This window comes from Meleagris gallopavo, chromosome 4 (assembly GCF_000146605.3).
Source record: "Meleagris gallopavo isolate NT-WF06-2002-E0010 breed Aviagen turkey brand Nicholas breeding stock chromosome 4, Turkey_5.1, whole genome shotgun sequence".
NCBI lineage: Eukaryota > Metazoa > Chordata > Aves > Galliformes > Phasianidae > Meleagris > Meleagris gallopavo.
Window position 1 is genome coordinate 14183862 of NC_015014.2, and position 23127 is coordinate 14206988.

Genomic DNA, 23127 nt, shown 5'->3' on the forward strand with positions numbered 1-23127 from the left:
TTTAAGAAGTACTTTGAGCAGAAGTGAGTCTTCATTATGCTGCTGATCTAAGACTAAAAGCTCCTGTGGTATTTACTATAGCCAAGAGGGAGGTCAACTTGGGTAGCATCATTCAGCATCATGTGTGGGGGGAACACCAGGATTCATAGAGAAAGTAACTGAAATCATTTGCACCTTTTTTCTGCGGTGAAGCTAAACTTCTGTCCTGCAGTGGGAGGGGTTCGTTGACTTTTGATACAGTGACCTTGTTATGCGCTGTGCTCCATGGTTACCCTGGAGCTGTGAATCATAGAGTGTAAATATCAAATGTCAGTGTCTCTTTTTCTGTCTTGGTCACTCTCTTTGCAGGTGTTCAGAACGGACCTGATCACTGCCATGAAGTTACATGACTCCTTCCAGCTGAACCCTGATGAATACTATGTGCTGGCAGACCCCTGGAGGCAGGAGTGGGAAAAGGGAGTGCAGGTGCCAGTTAGCCCAGGGACCATCCCAGAACCAGTAGCCAGGTATAGTTTGGAGGAATGAAAACAAATACATATTTATGCTAGCAGCTTATGTCTCTGTTGCCTTGGCTTCTTGAGCTTTGTTCCACATTGTCTAGCAAGGAAGAGCAACGTGTCTCAGCTTTTTGAATGGTCACAGCAGTCAAGAATTGGTCTCTTCTGCCAATGTGTTGAAATATTTATGTCAGAGAATCATTTTTGGCCTGATGTTAGGATGAAGGGTGATGACAGAGCCTTAAAAATACTTCCCAGTTTTAAACTCAGGCTTGATCTCATTCAGCATTGCTGGGAATTTCTCGTATGATGTGTCCTGTGCTTACTTCCAAGCCATAGGTTTCTTTTCAAGGTACAATTAGGCAAACCAAATTTAAGGGCTAGAGAAAATACAGCATTTTTCTTGTTGTTTTGTTTATTTTTGGGTCATTTTAACTAACTTAGAACATTGTTGTTCATTATAGTTGTTGTAAGAATCATCCAGATGTGCACGTAACAATATGTTAACGTGAGATTTTCCTGCTCTTGTCCAAGAAATCCATATTTACTTTCCCTTGTTACGCTTAGATGTTTTCTTTTTCAAGTGAAACAGTCCACTTGTAAGGGCAGGAGCATTTTGCGGCCATCTGTCTGTTCTGTGCTTAGTTAGGACAGGAGTTAGAAGTGAGGAAAGGATTATTGCCGTTTCTGCAAGCTAGATCTCTGAGTAAGTCCAGTCTGGTGCATGAGGCGTTTCTAAATGACACAGCAGTGCCAACAGGGCCAGAGCAGTCTCTGACATGCATCAAAAAAATCTTACGGAGTAATATGGAGTAAACTTCTATTAAGGCTTTATCTACCAGCTTTAGCATTGGAGTAGCGGAACTACAGGAACATTTGTTAGTATTTTCTGCATTCTCCACACAAACCTATATGTAGGCCATTGCCCAGTTCCACCAGGTCTGTACAGTAAAGAAAACCTGTCTGCATAACAAATGAACCCTTTCCTTCTTCCACCTTCTGAAGGATCAGACCTGGGGCTCTGAGGAGAGCTCAGTACTGAGAGGAGAACTCAGAACTTCCCCATCTGCTATGTACTTCAGGGCACAGCAGCATTTAGCCCCTCTCCCCCCCACTTGCCCCATGCTCCACACTGACCTCACCCACTACCTGCATACATGTCCACACTTTGTACAAGCTGCTCACGTTCTCACTGTATTTTCTTAGAAGCATTTTCCAAGCCTGCAGGGAGGCCAGGAGAACAGTGGGCTTTATTAAAAGGAGACCTTCCCAGGTGTTCACCAACCTATATCTGCCTTACATTTGAGGAGGTAGTTTAGTGGTTCTGTCAGGTCCAGGTGCTCACTGAAGAGGGAGCCACTCTCTGTGAAGGGCCAACAGAGTGTGCTCTGGAAAGGGGAGAGGAAAAAAGGGTTCCCAGAAGTTTGATGCTAGATGGAAGGCACCACTTTTTTTTTTTTTTGGTTGCTGAACTGTCTTGAATGCTTGTGTTGGTGAATACCTGCTGCACAGCAGCCTTCTGATGCCTCAGAATTATCCTGTTTGTCCTCTCACAACATATTTAGGAAACCCTGCCATAGTAATGCTGGAGTCCTGGAACTGTTCCGTGCATAACTGTGGGAGGGAGGGTTGAGGTTACTATACATTGGGTCAGTAGTAGTCAAATAGTAGCTGGTGTAGAACGGAAGAAAATACAGCATAGAGAGCTTGGTCAGGGTGGTGAGAGAAGCGAGACCGTGTGGGGCTTCAGTGTAAGCTTGTGCTGAGACAGAAGATTCATTTCAGTGTCCTTTTAGGTATGTCACAACTTTTCTAGTTCTTTCTGCCACAAAAATAAAGAGATGAGGGTGGTCTGTTTTAAGGCCAAATTACCTTTGCTTATTTCTTTTGTGCCACTATAGTGTCATCTAGTCGGTACGTGCAGCATGCTGCCCAGAGGTTGTAATTTTGGTGTAGAGAGGTACTCAGGAAGGAATTTATGGTACAGAAGATTCAATGAGCAGTACCTAGTTTAATATAAATTGTCCATCAGATGTAGTAGCTTGTAATATTTTAATACTGCAAAGTATAACCGGGGAGAGCCCTGGCAATGCTGTTAGCCTGGCAAAATCATTCAGGTTCTTACTCTGCCACAAATCCCTTCTGCACCATAGAAGCTCAGAATTCAGCATGCAGCTCTTGTCTATGATTTCTCAGATTTATTATCTGAATTAAACTAGGTGGGGGGAAGAATTAGGGCTGTGCAGGAGACTGAAATAGGTAGAGAGTTCACAGAGATCTGTATGTGCAGTTAGACTGATCACAGATCAGGAGATCTTTCTACTTTAAGGGCCACAGCTGGGAGCAAAATAGAGGAGCAAAAGGACATCCTCCTTGCTGTGAAGCTTAGGCTGTTGTCAGCAGAAAGCTCTGACTGCACCTTGTTGCCATCACTCATGTAGGACTGGAACACAGAAGAGGTTCTCAGTACCAGTGCTGCATGAGGAATTTATTTTGGTATGTGCATGTAACTTAGGGAAGGTGCAGCATCCTCTACTGGGAGGACCACGTTGTGGCTGAACTGACAGAGTTGCCTGGAAGTTTGGAGGCAAATCTTCAGCTTGCTGGGAGAACAGCTGCTGTCCTTAGCAAATTGCATTTTTGTTTACAGTTCCTGACTTTGTGAAATTGCAGTATTTCTAGAATCTGACGTAAAGTAAGTTAAATGCTGTAGGTATTTTCCTGTCTCCAGAGCCAATACTTGCTGTTAAGCAAAATTTCAGTTGGCTTGCAGCTCAGATACACTCTCATGTTTTACTTGTTGGTCAACTGGAGCCTCCAGACCCTGAGGGGAGATAGGTTTCAGTGGCTACTGATTAATACTTGCAGAAAAGTGTTTGGTGCAGCATGGGATTAGTGACTGTGAAAGAGGAAATGCAGAGCCAGGATGCCAGAGGTTGGATCTGCTTGGGTAAGTGAAGGGAAAGCTGTTGCGAATTGCTGATTCTCTGGGTAAAGTTCTTCTGAATTTCAAAAAGATGGCAATGCTGTAGCTACACACACATCCCAAACACCCAGAAGCAATATACCATGAAAATTAATGTCTTTATTTGTAGTTGGTTGGTAGATAGCAAATAGATTTTAAAGTCCTAAAATAGTTTAATACACGTATATGGCAACCACTACTACATAAATACAGCATCTACCCTAGCTTTAAAGGAGCATGAATTTCAGGTAAGAGTAGCCGAGTTCTGTCTCCAGAGTTTTCATTGTATTTATAGTTCTGGTAACAAAATGGGTTTCTAATCAACTCCTGTTAATTTCTAATAATATTGCAAATCCCTTATAAAATTCGTATGTTCTGTTTTTTGTTCCCTTCTCAGTGGTGCAAGATACACTTAGAAGATTGCTGTTGATTGTTAGCCACTTAGAATGAGGCATTCTGAATTCTTCAGGTGGGATGCTGAAAGACCCGTTTCTACCTAGTATGTGCTTGTCTCTTCGTTTTAGGATTGTGTCTGAGACAAAAGCTGTCACATTTACACGTCCCCGGAAGTATATTTCTTCATCAGGCACGAAGCCTCCAGAGCTGGGTTATGTTGATATTCGCACATTAGCTGACAGTGTGTGCCGCTACGACCTCAGTGATGTGGATGTAGCATGGCTGCAACTTGCCAATGAAGAATTCAAAGAAATGGGTGAGCAATGAGAGCTTGTGCGGGTTTTATGTTTTTGTTTTGTCTCAAAGCTGGCAAGCTTGAGAAGAATTTTAAGGGGGGGTCAGTGGTGGAAAGAGGTGATAAGAGGTGTGAGAAGCAGCTAATCACCTTCGGGTAGCTGCAGTCCTGATGTAGTTAAGCCCTAATATATGTGTCTTCATAACCACCAAGTTGTATCTGCTTCAACCAGATCAGAATCTGGCCACATGATCTTCTCTGTTACTTCCTATTTCACAAGGGAATTTTCACAGAGTTTAAACTTTGCCTAGCTAGCAATCCATGCAGCATTAATCGTGTATTTTTCTCTGCAAACATAACTCTAGCCTCCTTTTCAGCTAGTGATGTTCAGTGCAAAGAAAGTAGACGAGGAGTCTTAGGAGGTACAGCGAACTTAGGCCAGTTGATCACACAGAAATGAAACAATAAGGAATTACTGCAGTGATTTATTTGAGGCTCCTCCCAAACCTTGCTTTGTGCACTTAGGTTTTGAATCAGGAAGAGCGACTGTCACCAGGGGGGAGCAAACGTTGCCTTTCTATGGGATAGGTTGTGTGGAGGAAGGTGCAGGGAAGGAACAAGGTTACTTATTTGGAAAATGAGTGCTTCTTGAGTGGATTTCACTAGAATTGGAGAGTCTCCAAGTCAGCACAGGACTTTTACTATATTGTTTGCAAGGGAAAAGATCCTGTGGCTGGTGGAAGAGGTTTGGATGTGCTGTTAAACACTGCTGATTTGTCTTTGCGTTGTGGCAGTTCCCTGTTTTGCCTAGTCTCAGGAGTTAACGTGGCTTGAGCACAGGTGTGGCATAGCTCGAGACCTGGTAAGACACAAAAATGACCATTTATAACTTTTTGAAAGTCTCTCCTTTTTAAACCCACGTATGGAAGAGACAGATGAGCCAGACTTGACCTAATCTCTTAATCGAGCCTTTTTTTCCAGGTGTCTGTTCAGGTTTGGCACTGAACTTGGAAAATTAAAAAAGAAAAACTAATAATAAGAAAGTTGATCTAAGAGCTTAGTTTACTTTTCTAGGTACCATCAGGAAAGCAGCAGCAACAAGTGTCTAACTTGTTATAAAGAGAATTTTAAGTATGTTGTGTGATTTGTAATTGATACCCATCTATCCAATATAGATAATGTACCTTATTCTTGACAAAACTAGAGGAGATCTACCCAGGTGTTAAACTGAGTGGTAGGTGTTAAAATGAGTGAAGCAGTTGTGATAAAGTGCACAAGAGGGGCTCTCTGTCATGCAGACCTGTACCTGTACATGAAGCTCATAGTACAGCACAGATGGACACCATAGGCACACCACAGATATTTTCCCTACACGTAGGACCAAGATGGAAGCTGTCAGAAACACCCTGCTTGCAGTGTGGGCATGAGGTGCTGCAGCAGATAGCTCTTCACGTGAACGCATCATGCCTTTGGCATTGAGAAGGGAACTACTTCCTGTTGTGTAATTTTAGCTCTTGCTTGATGGTGTCCCTGAAGCTATGAGCTCCTGCTGTTTTCTTTGATACCTGCAGTGTTTCAGGTATTGAAAACATACAATCTTTCTTTAAAAAGCTGTATGTAAACCTTTGAAATGAAGCCACAGCACCTTCATTCCTTTCTTATAACTCTTACCAATGCACAGTCAGTGATGTCTCTCTGAGTTGTTGTTGTTTTTTTTGTAAAGAAATAGTAATTGTGAAGTTAGAATTGACTTGCAAACTTCTCTAACTCCTTTGATAGCCTGCTTTGCCTTTGTAACATTTCTGGGCTGCAGGGCAACGCTCACTTGTTCATCAGTGGGATTTGGGATGTTCCCATTTACTGCCTTTCAGCTTCTCAGTCAGTGTAGTAGGAAATGTACTTAAGTGCAAGTGTTTGTGTGTCCGTAAGGGAGGTAGGTGTACTTCTGTAGAGTGTTCATTTTCCAGCTTGAGATCTAGGGAGGTATTTTTTTTCTGCAGTGTGTGACTCGGTTATTCACAGGGAGAGCTGAAAGGAGGATTTTCATGTTAAAGCACACATCGTGAGGTTATTATCTTCTGTATGTCACAGTGAGTGTTAGGCATTAGGAGCTGGACAAAGCGGGATGTCATCTTAAGCCTACGCTCCATTGTAGTGATTGAATAACGTGGAAATTCTTGTTCTAAACTGACTTTGCAAGGGGAAAATGAGTACTTTTAGTAATGCAGCTTTCTCAGTTTCACATGTGTTTGTGTTTCCTGTTTTTGTGGTAAAGCTTGGTATTAGCAACTTTGGAAGTATTACATCTGTCTCATGGCAAGTGAGAAATGCAGGACAGAGAGGAAGCACTGACTGGGCCAGAACTCTTACTCTTTTTTTTTTCTTATTTTTTTTTTACAGCCAACCATTATTAGAAACTGTAAGTTGGCTACAAGTATTATACCAGATTTTGTCATTGTTTTTTGTTCTTTCATCAAGTTTTGGTTCAAAACACTTTCAAGTCTTTGATTTATCAGAGATGAAACATGTATGTCACAAAAAGGCAACAAAAGCCATAGATAGATAGATAGAACCCTAGAGGCTTTTTCCAAGAAGGAGATAATAGTACAAGTCTAGGAAGCCAGAATTTGAGTGATAGTTAAAAATTGATTTGAATACAATGCTTCTGTTAAATTAATATCATTAATTTAATAAGTTACATGACTTCTTGACTTTTTTTTTCCTGTTGGGAAACTGCCTATGCTGGAATGAGCAAGAGTGTTTAGAGATAAAATGAAATGTGTGTGTTAGGGGTTGGGGGGAGCTGGACTATATCTACTAGGCTGTTGCTCAGAAGCTGGAGTTGTGCATGGTCATGCATTGTGGTTTGTTTTTCTCTTTAAATAACAAATTCTGTTTCTCAGGGATGCCTGAGCTGGATGAGTACACAATGGAAAGGGTCATAGAAGAGTTTGAACAACGATGCTATGATAACATGAATCATGCTATTGAGACAGAAGAAGGACTTGGGATTGAATATGATGAAGATGTTGTCTGTGATGTCTGTCAGTCTCCAGATGGAGAAGATGGCAACGAAATGGTGTTTTGTGACAAATGCAATATTTGTGTGCACCAGGTATGGCAGCTGGGGAACTGAAAGGGAGTGTAGGAGTGGTAACAGAAACAGATAGCCAAACCGCTGAAGATGATAGTTTGAATTTTTCCAGTGACAGACACTGGTCTTCTAAGCTGCTGCAGACACTCTATTGAGCAATGGGATGAAATCAGAAATGACAGAATTGAGAAATTGTGGCAGGTTAGAAGCCTTTTTAGCATGGAACAGCAGATACAATTCTGGCGTACCTTGTATGTATTTCTTGACTGCTTCTTATTATGGAAGATGCCTTTTTTTCATCTTGTCCTTCCTTCAGACTCAAAGGAATTTGATTTGTCACTCAGCATTTGGGAAGCTGTGTTGTCTCGTAGGCAAGAGTGGCATTTACTTGAACATGTTTATTAGATATATTTGTGCAAACAGTAAAGAAATTCTTCTAAGAAAACTGCAAGGTACAAATCTTACCTACAAGCTGTAAGGTATTTTACAGAGTGCTCTTGAGAGTAACCTTGATGTTTTTAGACCTGTAACAGTTTCATTTTAGTCTCTGATCACATCAACTCCAACAACTGAAGGTTAAAATTGAGAGTACCAATGGAGGTCTCCATAAAGACAATCTTTTGGGAGGAAAAATAAAAAAGATCTTAGTTGCTGATTTTGCACTTTTCCTTCTGAATAAGAAGGAAGAAAAAGTGCTTTGAAATAACATTGGGTATCACGCAGCTCTTGAATTAGGAGTTGTCGTCTTGTGAAATAGATACAGTCCATTTCCTGGTACATGTAGTCTTTGTGATATTGAACTTCATCCTCTCTCACTGCTTGCAGAGCTGTCTGTTGGCATTTGCCTCGCTTTTCAGTGGGGGGAACAAATTCCTGGTTGAAGGGTGGGCAGTATTCTTATGTATAGCAACTGGTCATGACTTCTGTCAGTGAAAGGTCTGTTAGAGGAGTGAATGGGTCACGTGTTTGGCTAAGTGCCTGAAGGTGTCCCGAGATTCTTTACAAACTGATGTTTCTATACTGTTATCAATTCCATGGAAATATCTCGAAAGTTTTGAAAGACAACATGTAAACAGCTAAGAAGTAACATAAACTTGTGCTGTATCCTCTGTCTTCTTTCTTTTTCCTATAACCGAATACAGGCCTGTTATGGTATCCTGAAGGTGCCAGAAGGCAGCTGGCTGTGCAGGACCTGTGCTCTTGGTGTTCAGCCCAAGTGCTTGCTGTGTCCCAAGAAGGGTGGTGCCATGAAGCCGACCCGCAGCGGCACCAAGTGGGTTCACGTCAGCTGTGCTCTATGGATTCCAGAGGTAGGCACTGACCTGCTGGAGTGCCTGTGTTCAGAGAAGCAGATTTTGGGAGAGAAGAATCTGTCTGAAACATTGTCCAGCCTAGTGTCTGTTGCTGCAATGATGAGCATACATATATATATATATATGGTACTTCTTAAGAAGGCAGTATCAAAGATTTTCACTTAGATGTAAAATCTAGCAGAATGAAGCATCATCTGAAAAGAAAGTAATTACATTAACCTTTGTCAATCAGAATTGGCCATCAGAAGGGATAACTGCTGGCAATGCTCATTTAACAAATGCACAAATAGCATTTTAGTTTGTAAACCGAAGTTGAGGGGAAATTGAAATATGGCAGTAAGAATTCCTATGGGTTCTCGTAATTGAAATACTCATCCTCTGCAATAACTTCCAATTGATGGTGTTCATTGTGAAACTGTTTTCATGCTGCGAGGAACTCATTTTTTTTAAAAAGTTGTACTTTAGTTCCTTACAAGCTGAGTAGCTCTGAACTTGCTCATTTTATGTATGAGTACAAGATTTCTTTGAGATTGCTTCCTTTTTCAGTTATAGGTATAATAATCACTCTGTTTTTTAATGTTTGTTTTTTTTTTCTGTTAGGTGAGCATTGGAAGCCCGGAGAAGATGGAGCCCATTACCAAGGTTTCTCATATTCCCAGCAGTAGATGGGCATTGATATGCAGCCTTTGTAATGAAAAAGTTGGTGCTTCTATACAGGTAATGTAATAGCATCAGTGACTGTGTTTTGTAGTTTTTTTAGGAGATAAGCCTGATGTGTATCCACAGTCAAACTCCTTTGATTTCATGTTTGCTTCTATGAACTTAATTGCGCACAAAGTGCTTTTGAAAGTTAGTGTGCTCTTTCCTTCTAGTAAAGTTGTAACAAAAATAACCAAGTCATCCCACGGGACTTCTAATTTCTAGATTGGCTGATAGGTTTATTAGTACACTGAAATAAAATTTTTTTGAGTAGAGGAAGAAAATACATTTCTGTGATGTATCAAGAACAAAAATGAAGTTTGAATGCCAAATGCCTCTGTGTTGAAATCCATGTTAATTTCTATTTGGTGACTTCTAAGACAAGTTGGATACTTCAGTGAGTGTTTTACATTGCCTGTAAGAAGTAAAATCTGGGCATGCACAGCACCTTTAGAATTTATTTAAGTCAGTGGAAGTGAACACCTTTATTTTGATGGTTGAGCTAGCTGTATTGTTTAGTTATAGATTTGAATTTCTAACTGTAGGTACTAAACATTGGAGTGATTGAGTTTTCAGTATAGTTGGGACTACAGTGATTTCCATCTTGGCTCTTACTGCAAAGGAGGGCAGTGAAACTACAGGCCTTTTGTTTTTTTCTGGACTTGTTTTATTGTTGGTCCAGCTTTTAATTTACCGAGGAGAGTATCTGATCACATAATACTAGGCCTTTGAACACTAAGAAAGAAACAGATTGCTCTACTGATCTGCCCCAAGATTCAAGTAAGCCACATGCTGAGGAAATGGGCTCCATTTCCTCCGTGGGTTGTGTGTAGATTCCCGAGCTCTTGGTGTTTCCAAGGGAGAAAAAAAAAAACCATAACAACAAAAACAAACCTCCTGGCTGTAAGCTCACACTGCTATACAAGCAGTGCCACATTATCATTCTGACTTCTAATGCTCAACTGAGCTCAGCTTTGATGACACAAAAATGTTTAAAATCTTAAGTGTTCCCTTTTCCTTTGCATTGAGTCATTTGATGACATTGTCTGAAAAAGTTGTAAAACAGAAACATAGCAGTAGTTTCAGTGAAACCTCAGTTTGTTTCCATTCAAGGAATGTATAAAGTAGTGGATTTTAAGCAGAGAAAATAAATCTGTCCACAGTATATAAATTTGTAAACAGACTACCTCCTTGCAGATCTGTCCCTTTTCTCTTGGCAGCTGTTACGTAACCAAGAGAAACTGTTTTGTCCATTCTGCAGACCTGTTTTGAGGAGTAACTGTAGTAGTTTAAGCTGAACACTGATCAGCTGTATGCAGGGATGTGTGTGAGGGAGAGGGGTGTCCTTCCATAGCTCTTCTGGTAACACCTCTCCCTTCTGCTGACATACACAATGATTGCTGCTTCAGACAGTTCAACATTTGAAATTATGGGGAAGAGAAGAAAAATTCCAGTTTTTCTTGACCTCTCAAAGGAATTGTGTAGAAATCTTGGTATCGTTAAAGCTAGGAATGAGAAATACTTAGATGTGTGTTGTGAAATCTTAAACAGCAGACACATGAATGTTTTATCAAAAAAGTCACTATGCTATGAAGGAATAGCATTAGTTGGCTGAACTGGGGGGGAGAGAGATCCTCTGGAGAGCTATGTTAGGACATGTTCATGGTAACTAGAAAAGCAGGCAGCTGGGGGTATGCATCAGGCTGGGCAAAAACAAAGCTCCCACGTCCTGCAGATTTTCTTCCAGTGATGCAGAATTGTCCCTTTCCTCCCAGTGAAACATCAGCCACACTAAGAGTTAAGTACTCTAAATGATAGCAGCTTAGAAACTGGCTCAAGTATTCTTCTGTACAGTTTGATTCTGCTTTTGCTCTGTTTGTTACTAACAGAGGAAAAGCCAAAAGATGTTGATTTTTTTTTTTAATTCCTTTTATATATTTACATTTATTAATGAATGTTCATTGGAAACTTTTGCAGTTTAGTGTACTCTTTATATGCCGTCTGGCCGCTGAATCAAACTGCTGAATCAACCTGAGCAGGAAAACCCAGGGAAAGATATTTGGCTTCTTTACAAAGTGCTGTATAAACATACTAGCACAATGCATTTTTTCTTTAAGGTTAGACGGCTTGAGTTAAGCACACTTAACATCAGTAACACTGATTTCAACCTCAAATTCTTCTCACTTAAAGGAGAGGTGTGAGTTGATACAAGTGTGTGTGTGTGTGTGTGTGTGTGTGTGTGTGTGTGTGTGTGTGTGTGTGTGTTTGTTTAAACGTTTCAGTTTTACCTGACTGGTAATAACTATGACAGCATTTTGCAAGAAAAAGTTACTTAAAACTGAAATGAAGTGCTGAATCATCTGAACAAGTGCCCATCGCTCCAGTGAACAGATGGCTCACTGGGAAGGAAGAAAAAAAATTATAAGAAACAAGAATTCTCATTCTCTTCTGCCCCATGTGAAATGAAGGCTGTAGCAACTGAAATAGTGATTTAATATTTGATATTATAAACTTTTGACAATGTGATCAAATGTAACCCATTCAGTCGAGGCCTTTTGGGTAGCATGGGTCCAAGTGCTGGGAAGACTTTAATTAAAAGCATCAAACTGCCCTGGAGCCGGCAAGTTGTTTTTTCCCCTCTCTCTCATGCTGACGCAGTCGAAGGGGGAATGTTTTGCTTTGTGTAACACTGTTCTCAGCAAGTGGCTCCAGTCAAGGTAAGAACACTACTCTTGCGGATTTGCTGATTACCGAATGGGGGGATTGGGCTAGGGAGGGGTTAACCACTCCTGTCCCACTGGGCCACTTGGTTGTTGCCTGGCCTGAAAGCACTAAATTGCAAATCTAATTAAAAGAGAGCCAAAAAGTACAGGCTGCTTAGAAGCAGAGGCTGGTAACAGGGTCGATTCTTTCAAAGCAGTCCTGGCTGCTTAAATAGTTATAGGCAGTGTGGCTTCTTAAATTTATATTTGATGAGTTTTAATCTAATTTCTGCAGTGTTCAGTGAAGAACTGCAGAACAGCCTTTCATGTCACCTGCGCATTTGACCGTGGCTTGGAGATGAAGACCATACTGGCAGAGAACGATGAGGTGAAGTTTAAGTCATACTGTCCCAAGCACAGCTCCACCAAGAGAACAGATGATGAGACCTTCAGTGACCACCTGTGTCAAGAGAATGGGAATGGGATTCAGGACAGCTCTCTTCCTGCCCACATGGACCCTTTCCACAGCATGGATCAAAACCAGGAGGAAGCCCACAGAGTCAGTCTCCGCAAGCAGAAGCTCCAGCAGCTGGAGGATGAGTTCTATACTTTTGTGGAGTCTCTGGAAGTGGCTAAAGCACTGCGGTTGCCTGAGGAGCTGGTAGGATTCCTTTACCAGTACTGGAAGCTGAAAAGAAAAGCCAACTTCAATAAGCCATTGATTACCCCAAAGAAGGATGAGGAGGATAATCTGGCCAAACGAGAGCAGGATGTTCTGTTCAGAAGACTACAGCTCTTCACACATCTACGGCAAGATCTGGAGCGGGTAAGCTCTGCACTACCTGTAGTTGCGTAACGTGCACCGGGCTTCATAGCTGAGTTTCTAAATTATGTGCCCAGTTAATGCCATTGCATGCAGGCACTACATGCTGTGTCCTTGCTCCAAGTTGTATTGTCAGCCTGGTAAAAGACAGTTAACACTAAATTTCGGGTTATGCCAAGTACCATTTCCAAACAGAGGGTTAATTCACAGGGCTCGTAGTTTGCAGTATACAGTATCCTTGTAACTGGACTGTGCACTTATGCTTTTTTTTTTTTTAAACTGATTAAGGCCAATGGCTGTGGAATGTACCACAACCCCCACATGGAACCTTTTCAGTCAGTGAGGACTTTCTCTGTTCCTTGCTGCCCAAGGAGGAAAGTATATGAAACTTACCTTGACTTGGGACCAGTTTTTTGTTTACACAACATTGAGAGATGCTTCTGTTCAGTGTGTTCAAGATTTATCTTCCCTTCGACCTGTTAAATAAATTAAGTTTATCATTAGGTTCTTTGGATCTTAAATTATTATGTGAGTATGCTTTTGGTTTTTAAAGTGTGGTGTCAAAACAGGATACGTTATTCTAGCATTGATTTTATATTTTACTACTCTGGTTCTCACTGATAGATGGATCTATCACTTCCCACCCATGAATGGAAGGAAGAGTGATCAGGTTGGCAAATCGCTCCAGTTAGGTTAAGGTCCATACACAAGGAGAAACAATCAACTTTTAATAAGAGATTACTATAAAACAGTTTTCTTATATGTGTTGGCCCTCCTACAGTTCTGTAGGTAATTCAAGTAAACCTTGCACTGCTTAACAGCTTTGAGAGAAAGAGAGCAAAAGAGATTAAAAGAGGGAGAGAGAGATCATCCATCATGGGTCCAGCACCAGGCCTGGATATGGAGGTGTTCTGTGTGACAAAGAAAACAAGCAGCGGCAGCAAGGAGTGGGTATAGCAGTAGCAAGAGAGCAACTGCCCTCAGCAACCCCTATTTATAGTATCAAAGAAAAAAGGGAAGGGACTTTTTCCCCCCCCATATCACTGCCCCATTTTAGAATTGTAGTTGAATCCAGTACCAGGGCTGGTTGGAAGTCAAGACCTGAGCCACATCTTGACTGAGACAAATAGACACCAGTCAAACCAAAGGAGGTGACACTAGACTTCTTTCTTTCGTTTTTCTGGACCTTTCCAGGGGTGTTGAGACATGAGTCAAAAGAAGGGAAGAAACACAGCCTCCTCCCTGCCTCTTGAGTGTGGGCTCATATTAAGAGTCACTTGGGGCTCATCCCTTATAACATCCAAGAGAAGTTGGTTGCTAAAAAAAGAAATAAATGGGTTCCTAAGTGTTTTTGATCTTCTTCAGGAAAATGCCATGTTAGACTTGATTATGAATAACATCAGTGACAGCATCATCCATCCAGAAACATTTTTAATGGTGTCATGTAGTTCACCTAATAATTAGTAATTTTGTGGACATAATGTGTCTGTTGTCCTGTGGCTGGATCACATAAGGCAAAGAACATGGACCGTGGACTGTATCAAGCAGGGTCTTGGCTAGAGGAATCCCTTCTAATTCAAAGCCAAAGCATAAAGACAGTAACATAATATTTGTAATACTGGCTGTGGCAGATCTGGAAGTCTAATACAGCAGAACTTTAACAAAAAAACCTCACACATTAAAATAGACCTGCTCCTTAATCGTAGAATAGCTTGGAGAAGGGAGACTTTAAAGATCATCCAGTGCAGAATGTCCTTGCTGTGGGCAGAGTTGCCACCCACAAGCCTGGTCTCAGTGTCCAACTGGGGTAATCAAGGAGAACGCTACCTGTACTTCTGATACCTTCAACATCATTCCAAGGGACATAAAGTCTCTTAATATCTTGTGATTTCCCAGTTGCAGCCTCCTGTGACTCAACTTGAGAGAGCAGGAGCAGATAGTAGTCCTCTGGCTTTAAGAGCCCTGGTCTGTTCCTTGTAGTCAGTGGTTGGACTAACATGGTTGTCCTTTTCAAGGTTTGAACTGTTACCTGCACCCTATCCTCTTTCCATCCCTTGGTAACTGTTGCTTAAGAGCACTTCAGGAGCAAGGGTGTGGCGGCTCCTGTTCCAAGAAGAGACAAGCATCCAGTTTCCCTCATCCTGCATGGTTTTTTGCTGTCTGCCTCCTGAGTGCTGGAAGTCTGCTTAGCTTCTTCCCCTTGCAGGGACTTAAGGTGGGGCTATTGGTCTGCTTGTGTCACTGCAGAGTACCACATATCAATCTCTCTCTCTGTTTGCTGAATATTTCTTAGCATGGTGATTTCCTCTGGCAACCTAGCCCCCTGTTCATAGATTTCTTCTAGCTGGGCACACCCAGGACACCCCCTTCTGCCCTCTGGCCCTTGGGGAACCCCCAGATTCTGGAATCCCCACAACCAAAAGGCAACTGGGCAACTCTGCTCTGTCACTCCTTGGAAGGTCCATCTGCATGCACATGTCAGCCCAGGGCTGTTGCCCTCCAGTCTGGGTTTCCCCTTCAGCTCAGACATTGCATCAGGTGGTCACTGTGTTTGTTTCAATAGAGTATGGCTCTCTGCTATTCCCAGACAAGAAGGAACTTTATCCTTCACTGCCTGTGCTGTCTCCCTCCCCGTGCCATTATTCTGAAAAACAAGAGATAATCAAAACAATCACCTTGTTACTGTTTTCAGTCCCTGCTGCCTCCCTTGTGCTGTGGTGTGAATAGAAAGGCCTGCCTTCACTTTGATCACTCCGTGGGCAGTGGCAGGGTCATCAGAAAGAGTGATTCTGCTGAATAGCTCTTCACTTTTTATACTACTAATAAAGTATAATTTCCTTTTATGTCTCAAGCAACGAGAAACAAATAATGCAGAGCTATTTGAGAACATTTAAGCTTTTTCAGCATTCCTCTAAATTTGCACATGATATATAATTCAAATATTGTTTGAAAAGTAGATCTGTCACCTGATGTGCAGGTGTCAGTAGTCACATGCTCAGGAGAGTGTGTAGTCAATTTGCAGTATTCCGCAGGCATAAAACCTGGTTTCACCTCCCCACGAAGGGGTCTTTGGATCTTAGGATTGCTTTTGACACAAATTTCACATGGTTCTGTAACACTCTCAGTGATCAGCATCATATTGATTCCTACACCGTATCTTTTCACTGTTTCAATTAAAGCTTCAGTTCCTATATTTGTCTTCTGATGAGTTGATTAATTCTTTCATCATTTGCAGAGTTACAACACGCTGTCCAACTGTAGTTACCCATCATCCTTCAGCATTCTTCGTGCGTTTCAGTAGTTTAGCCAACTTGCTTTCATTTTTTTTAGGGTTATCGATATTTAAAGTTGTTACTGTGACTAAGGCTCCTACAGTTGTTGATAGAGCAGTTCCTTTTGTGACTTCATGTGCTTTTCGTTTCCTCTAACTATATTGGTTTGTCCAGATCAATGTGCTTTGCAGTGTATCACTGCTATTTCTTTAGGTTTACTAACTGCTTGAAGTAATTTCATAATCTCTGTACTACAATGTATAGAATTTCCTTGTGGAGATAAGTCATCTTTCTTTCTCAATTGCACTATCAGCTTGTATTATTCCAAAAGCATATTTTGAGTCTGTGTAGACATGAGCCTGTTTTCCTTCTGATAGTTCCAGGGCTCGAGTTAAAGCAATTAATCAAGCTTTCTGAGCAGATGTGTTCACTGGTAGCAGTTTTGCCTCTATTTCCTCTTCTAGACTAACAGTGGTGTATCCAGCCTTCTGTTCTCCTTTCACAGCCGAGCTGCATCCATCAGTAAACACCTCCCAGCTTCGGTTCTGTTAAGGAGTAACCTTCAGGTCTGAATAGCTGGAGTACACCTGTTTGGTAGTTAGTAAACAATCATGTACCAGTTATCTTTCATGTGAAGATAATAATGATGCATTGGACAGTTTGATTGCTATATCTTCTTGTTTGAGCAGTATTGCTTGGTATTGTGCTGTCCTGCTTAGGAATAACCACTAGTGTCCTTTCTGCTCCAGCACCGTTGCAACAGTATGTGGTACACTAACAGTAATGTTCAGTCCCAGGGTCAATTTTCTTGCCTCTTATATTAACAGCACAGCAGACTGACCCTTGTATGTAGCCTCCCATTCTCCTCCAGAGCCTTTTCCAGCACAATTATTTTCCTTCGGGAAAAACTAAGTGTTCAACAGCACTTACATATCTCTTATCTGGAGTATGATTTTTCAATTATCGTTTCAAAAGATCAGTATGTTTTTTCTGGGTTTTCACAGTAGGACCCAGCAGATTCTTTTCAATTCATCAAATCTGAAGTAGAAAAATAGCCTTGATGTGCCATTCTGGTTCTATTGCATGTCACAGTGGTGCCAGTACTACAGGGTTCTGTTGTGCTCGATTTCTACATGCAGTAGGACTAAATTCTCTATTCCCTTCACTGCTGTTGCCTCTGTTAATCATCATTGACACATCTTCTTCATCCCTTTTTTTTTTTTTTTTCAATATTGCAAGCAGAAGAACGAGGTAATTTTTTTTTTCATCCATTACCATTAAGACATTCAAGTTAGATAACAACAGTTAACATTTTTTCCTTGTTTTGTGATCATTTCTCAAAGTGAAAAATTTGCATATGAGACGTCACCCCATTTATCCTGCCTTCTACAAAACTTAATAATTTCCAAGATTGTATTATGATTCGAAGTCTGCATTTCTGGCCATTTCTCCTCATCTTCCAATTTATACTACAGCCACCACTGAGTACAATATTCTTTAAATTTTCTCTGTTAGAAGATCCCCACCACACTTATCCTTGTGTTTCAGGATGTATCCTCGTAGAGAGCAAGAGAGGACTACATAGACTGTCCTGTTCCTATACTGTTACTCAGAAAGATTGTTTTTATCAACCATGCTTTCATGCACTCCAGTCATCACTGTCCACACGTGCACAAAGCTTACAGAATACATTTACCTATCACTACCATGCCCCATGCAATGTTTCTTTATCGTGCACTGCAACTTAGAGTCACTTATCACTCCAGACAGGGAGATGACTCACAGAGTTCTTTTAACAGTAGGTTGGTGCATGCTTGGAGTTCAGAGAACATTTTTTTCCCTCCAGCAGCCAGCAAGTCTATCCAGGCAAAGCTTCACAGCTGTCCCATCGGGGTCTCCAGAAAACTGCTGTCTGAAAAGTGGATTCAGTGCCTTGTGTGCATTATGTCAATGAACACACATACAGGAGAGAGATTGCTTTTTGGCCTATGGATGTGATTTTTGCTATTATAATGAAGGTGGTTCAGCTAAGGATACATGGACCTTGAGTTTTCTTGCCAACTTGGCAACATCCTCAAAACATCCTGATATATGTCCTCCTCAAGGCCTACTGGCTCCGGGATGTCTCTGCTTAAAGGATGCCAAGTGTTTATTCTTCTGATACCTAATACAATATTAGCTCAGTTTTTAGAGTAAGCTTCCAATGCAGGTGTTCATAGAAGTTACTTCTGCAGTGTGAGCCTTCCAAATCTGATAAACCATCAGTTAAATGGTATTTAAGACTGTTTCTAAGAATAATTTTGGAGACTCATCCACTTTTGATGCCTTTTAGGTGCGTAATCTCACTTACATGGTGACTCGACGGGAAAAAATCAAGAGATCTGTTTGCAAAGTTCAAGAACAGATATTTAACATCTACGCAAAACAGTTGGAACAAGAAAGAGTTTCAGGTATGCTTAAGCATTGTCTTTTTCACTTGACAACACAGGCATAGGCATTGAAGTGTTTGATTAGAGTCTAACGACTGATTTTGAAGGACAAGCAAGGCCTCATTTATTCTCATTAGAATCATATGTAGTCCACCATGCATCAGCAGATTGGAAGAAGATAAAAATTTGCATAGCTCTAATGGAGGGCACATTGCTATAGAAACCAGTAAGCCTGTGTTATCCTTGGGGTACTGAATGGTTTGCTGCTTCAGGTCCTGTCAATTGTGATTCTTCAATAAGTCCTTTTGACTGAGAGACCATGACTTACATTCAAGTGCCATATGGTATCTCCTGGGTTTATGTTTTATTAATGCCCTTGCATTAGTATTTAGTGTGTGTTTCTTTGCATTGTAGGGTAGTTTGAAACGTCATACTTTTTCTGCCTAATTTCACCGAAAGTAGTCTTTCCTCCTAGAGGAGAAACTTCAGAGTTACTATATTAACTCAGATTATCCTCAAAGAATTCAGTAATGAATTAATTTTAGATAGAATCAATCACATTGACTTGCTGATAGCTTATTTTACCCCATCTGAGGAGTTTCTGTGCCTTAATGCATGTAACAGCACTAGGAATTGTATTTGCTACAGATACAATTGGGTGTAGGATGGCTATGGGGAAGACAGCAACATCAACAGAGTGTTGTGAAACCAGGACGTAGTAGCCACATAGTCATGATGTAAAGGTGCTGGATAACCAACCAAATGCCCATTTACACTGAAGAAACTTGTCTGGCAGAAGTAGTGTTAAAATATGTACTACTTAAAAGTGGTATTTGCCTAGACGTGGATTGCTTGACTTTAACCTAATTTGTTTTTACCTTTAGGTGTGCCTTCTTCATTCTCCTCAATGGAAAACGTAGTGTTGTTCAATAGTCCATCTTTGGGTCCCAATGCCCCTAAGATAGAGGATTTGAAATGGCATTCAGCATTCTTCAGGAAACAAATGGGCACATCTCTAACACACTCTTTGAAAAAATCACACAAAAGAGACAGAGTAAGTAATAGCTCTGGGAACAGTAGCAAATCCACGCTGAGGCAGCCCAGCCAAAGGGGAGATGGTGCAGCTCCAGGAAGCTTTTTAAATTTTGACAAGAGCTTTGCAGAAACACGGATTGTATCAGCACAGCAGAAAAATGGCATAGTTGTGCCAGACCACAGAAAGACAAGAGACAATCTTCCACAATGCGAGGTAATCAAGACAGAACTAAAGGAAAAAACTAAACAAAACCACAAACCACTGAGACCCACAGAACTCTCTCAGAGGCAATCAGAAAACAAAAGGGCTGTGAACCACTCTAGTGGTAGGTCAGCACCTGGCACACGGAGGGACATAGTGCCTAAATGCAATGGGGGTCTTGTCAAAATAAACTCCAATCAGACAGTAGTTAAAGTGCCTACGACACCCACGAGCCCAGTGAAAAACTGGGGCGGATTCCGAATTCCAAAGAAGGGGGAGAGGCAACAGCAAGGTGAGAGTCCAGAGGAGACCTGCCGCCAGAACTCCGGTTACCCCTACCTGAGCGTGGGCAGAGTTTCACCGAAGGATAGGGCAAAAAGTAAGCCGAAGCCTGACAGTGAGAATGATGGGTACATCCCTGATGCTGAAATGAGCGACTCTGAAAGTGAAGTAGCTGAAAAAAAGTGCAGACAGCAGAGGCTCAGCCCAAACAGCACTATCAGCAGAAGGACGGACATTATTAGGAGAAGCATCCTGGCATCCTGACTGGGCAATGGGGCACCATGCTCAGTGGTCACTGCCTACAAACCAACTTCACTTTATTTATTGGTGTGAGAGGGGAGAGTTCTTAGACGTGGCTACAGACCGACAAATAGATAACCCATTATTCCTGAGCTGTATGAACATGTTTACATACACTTAAAGCTGGATTTTTTTGCCCCCCCTAACTCATTCCGTGACCAGTTTGAATCTCCTTTATTTGCAACTTCCCTGAGTAAGCAGAGAATTGGCATCACTACTAAAACAGGATTTGTGATGAACAGTAAAGTAAGTCACAAAATCATCTAGGGGCTGGGGTGAGTAGTGGGGAATTAGGCAGCATCATCCCTTTTCGCTAAACTGCACTGTTAAAATTCTCTTCCCTTCCCCTGCTTTCTGAAAAAGCACAAGCTCTTAATTTAACTAGTGTGTATTGAATCAAAGATGGTTATTAATTTAACCATATTGCACTGCTACGCCCTGCTACAAAAGGTCACTTGCCTTGGATGGTGGTAGGTCTTTGTCTTCTCTTTGCAGAATGTTTGTTGTTGCATTAGATTTGAGCACAAGTGGCAGCTTAAAACCCTCCGTAAGCTCCAGAGTTGATGTGTAGGTACAAGACCGAGATGTTAAACTGGAAAAAAAGGAAGGGACAGGTCAGGGTTGCAGCTGCCTTACACTGCAACAGCTTAACAGTACTCAGACTGAGTGTGGAGAAAAGGCTCCAGTGGCTTAGTTCTGAGAGAGGGGCCGGGCTCACAGGTTACTGTGCCCTGTAGAATAACCCGTCAGCATTTCGTTACCTGCCTCCCAAACACCTTGATAATTCAAGCAACGAAATGCTAAGGCACCAGTCAGTAGGATTTTCCAAAACCCACCACATATGCACTAATGGTAAAGCATTGGGAAAGCCCAGCTTATGACACTAAAGAGTTACCTTAAAATGGACAGAAATATATATTTTTAAATAAAATGGAGAGGCAATAAATTGTCATTAGCTCTTTACAGTCAAATGAAAAAAAGCTATTCTATTCTGGACTAGATTTGATGGAAGAGGGAACTCGTATGCATACTTTTTTAATAATTGCAAATGGCAATAACAAGAAAGCTATGAGCAATAATGTTAACAGTTCATTATGATACTTTTTTTGTAGAGTGCACATGTAACTGGATTCTTAGGAGCCTGTAAATTTTGGAATTCTGCGTAGATTTAACTTAGGTATGCACTGGTGAAACGAAGGTTTCAGCTGCAATGAGTTAGAGAAACACAGGCATAAAGAACAACAGCCCAGCCTGCTGTTAACCACGCTCACTTGCATTTTATTGTTAGACCCTTGCCTCTCGAGCAGGGAAGATTTTAAAGTACAGTAGAACTCTGCCGTAACTGAGTCTTCCAGAGGATTCAATCAGAAAAAGGCTTATTAACACCCCGTCTTGCTATGCAAGTTGTAACTACTTCAATATTGCAACAGAATGTATCCCTGTCGTTTATGTTTTAAAACTCTGAAGTCTGAACCTTCTGATATCTTCTGGGGTGATGCTGAGAAAAGGAAGTTTGGTTTAACACGGTGTTTTTTTGAAAGACCATTGCTGGACCCAGGAATTTGGATTGACCTCATGACTTGCACAGATTGAAGCCCAATAGGGCACTGGTGAATGTGACATTACGTAGTTGCTTTTGGGATCTGTTAAAATAGAAGTACTTCTGTGATCAAAAAGCAGCAGACAGACGGAAGGTAACTGCAGATGGCTCTACCTGACATACAGCCACACGTTTAAGGCAGGCATTGTTTCAGTAAGAAGCTCACGACCATGTGGGGAATTCTTCAAGCCATAGATGGAATAATCTAAATTCTGATTCTAGCATGTAACCTTGCTCTAGTATGAAAGAGGTACCTTGTGAATTTGCACTATTTCAATTGCTAATGTTGTGCAGAATGAATGCCTTACCTGTTTTGCTCCCCGATGTTTAGGTTTATAAGCTTTCTAATGTTTCGAGTTACGCTGAACCAAAACCAAAAAGCGCTTCCCCCATCCTCATTCCAAGGGCAGTCGGATGGCTGCAGGATGGCCAGCTCGACAGGATAGCTGTGTCCCCTTTCGCAGCGCTCAGCAGGAGGTGGCAGAGGTACAGCAGTGACCATACAGCACCCCCATACTTTGTTGGGATGGAACCATTTGCTGAATGTGTGTTCCTAGGCATTACCTTTACTTGTGCAGACTGACCAAGAGACCTTTGATGCTGATTGACAAAGTGCGTCAGTCCCTGGGCTGGTTGGACTTGTGTCTGTTGCCCAGAATGGCAGTCGTTAGGTTATGAACTCACAGATCTCAGTGAAGGGTTGGTTATACATGTTGTGTATCAGTCTGAATTGCGGATGTTGGAACAAATGGTCGTTACGTTTGTAAAACCGTGTACAGAAGATTTTTCACTACGTGCCTGGCTTTGGTGTCCATTCGGCTGAAATTAATCGAGAAGGTGCATGAAGAGGAGCAGGTAGAAACAAAAAGTATATGTAGAGATGACTATTTTATATTACATGGCCCAATCCTGTATTTATTTCCCCCCTTTTTTGAAGTATTTATAAAGACCTAGTCGAAGACAGCTGTATTTTTTGTTAAGATATTCGGTAGAATTGTGCCTTTTTGTCCGTACGTGAATAAATGCTGTACATTTTTGCAGTACGCTCACAGCGATGTTTTAGAACGCGCAGTAATTACTGAGGTGCCGTTCGACACAAGCGGGTCCCGGTGGCTCGCTCAGCCTCTGCCCCACAGCGCTGCGGGCGCGGCGCTCTGCGCGCCTTCCGCTGGAGGCGGGGCGGCGCTCGGCGGAAGGGGCGGGCCGGGAGCGGTGGGGCGCGC

General features: G+C 41.7%; 1 protein-coding gene across 11 annotated transcripts in view; it reads left to right on the forward strand.

Annotated features, from left to right (window-relative positions):
• Window positions 1-22955, forward strand: part of JADE1 (jade family PHD finger 1) — a 147190-nt gene extending 124235 nt beyond the window's left edge. For all 11 annotated transcript variants that reach the window (XM_019614535.2, XM_019614533.2, XM_019614532.2 and 8 more), the window contains 8 exons: window positions 349-506; window positions 3987-4174; window positions 7057-7268; window positions 8390-8557; window positions 9161-9277; window positions 12257-12787; window positions 18389-18506; window positions 19370-22955. In XM_019614535.2, the coding sequence (XP_019470080.1) occupies window positions 349-506; window positions 3987-4174; window positions 7057-7268; window positions 8390-8557; window positions 9161-9277; window positions 12257-12787; window positions 18389-18506; window positions 19370-20268 (2391 nt within the window). In that variant the 3' untranslated portion in view covers window positions 20269-22955. The remainder of the gene's footprint in view (window positions 1-348; window positions 507-3986; window positions 4175-7056; window positions 7269-8389; window positions 8558-9160; window positions 9278-12256; window positions 12788-18388; window positions 18507-19369) is intronic.
• Window positions 22956-23127: the final 172 nt, after the last annotated feature.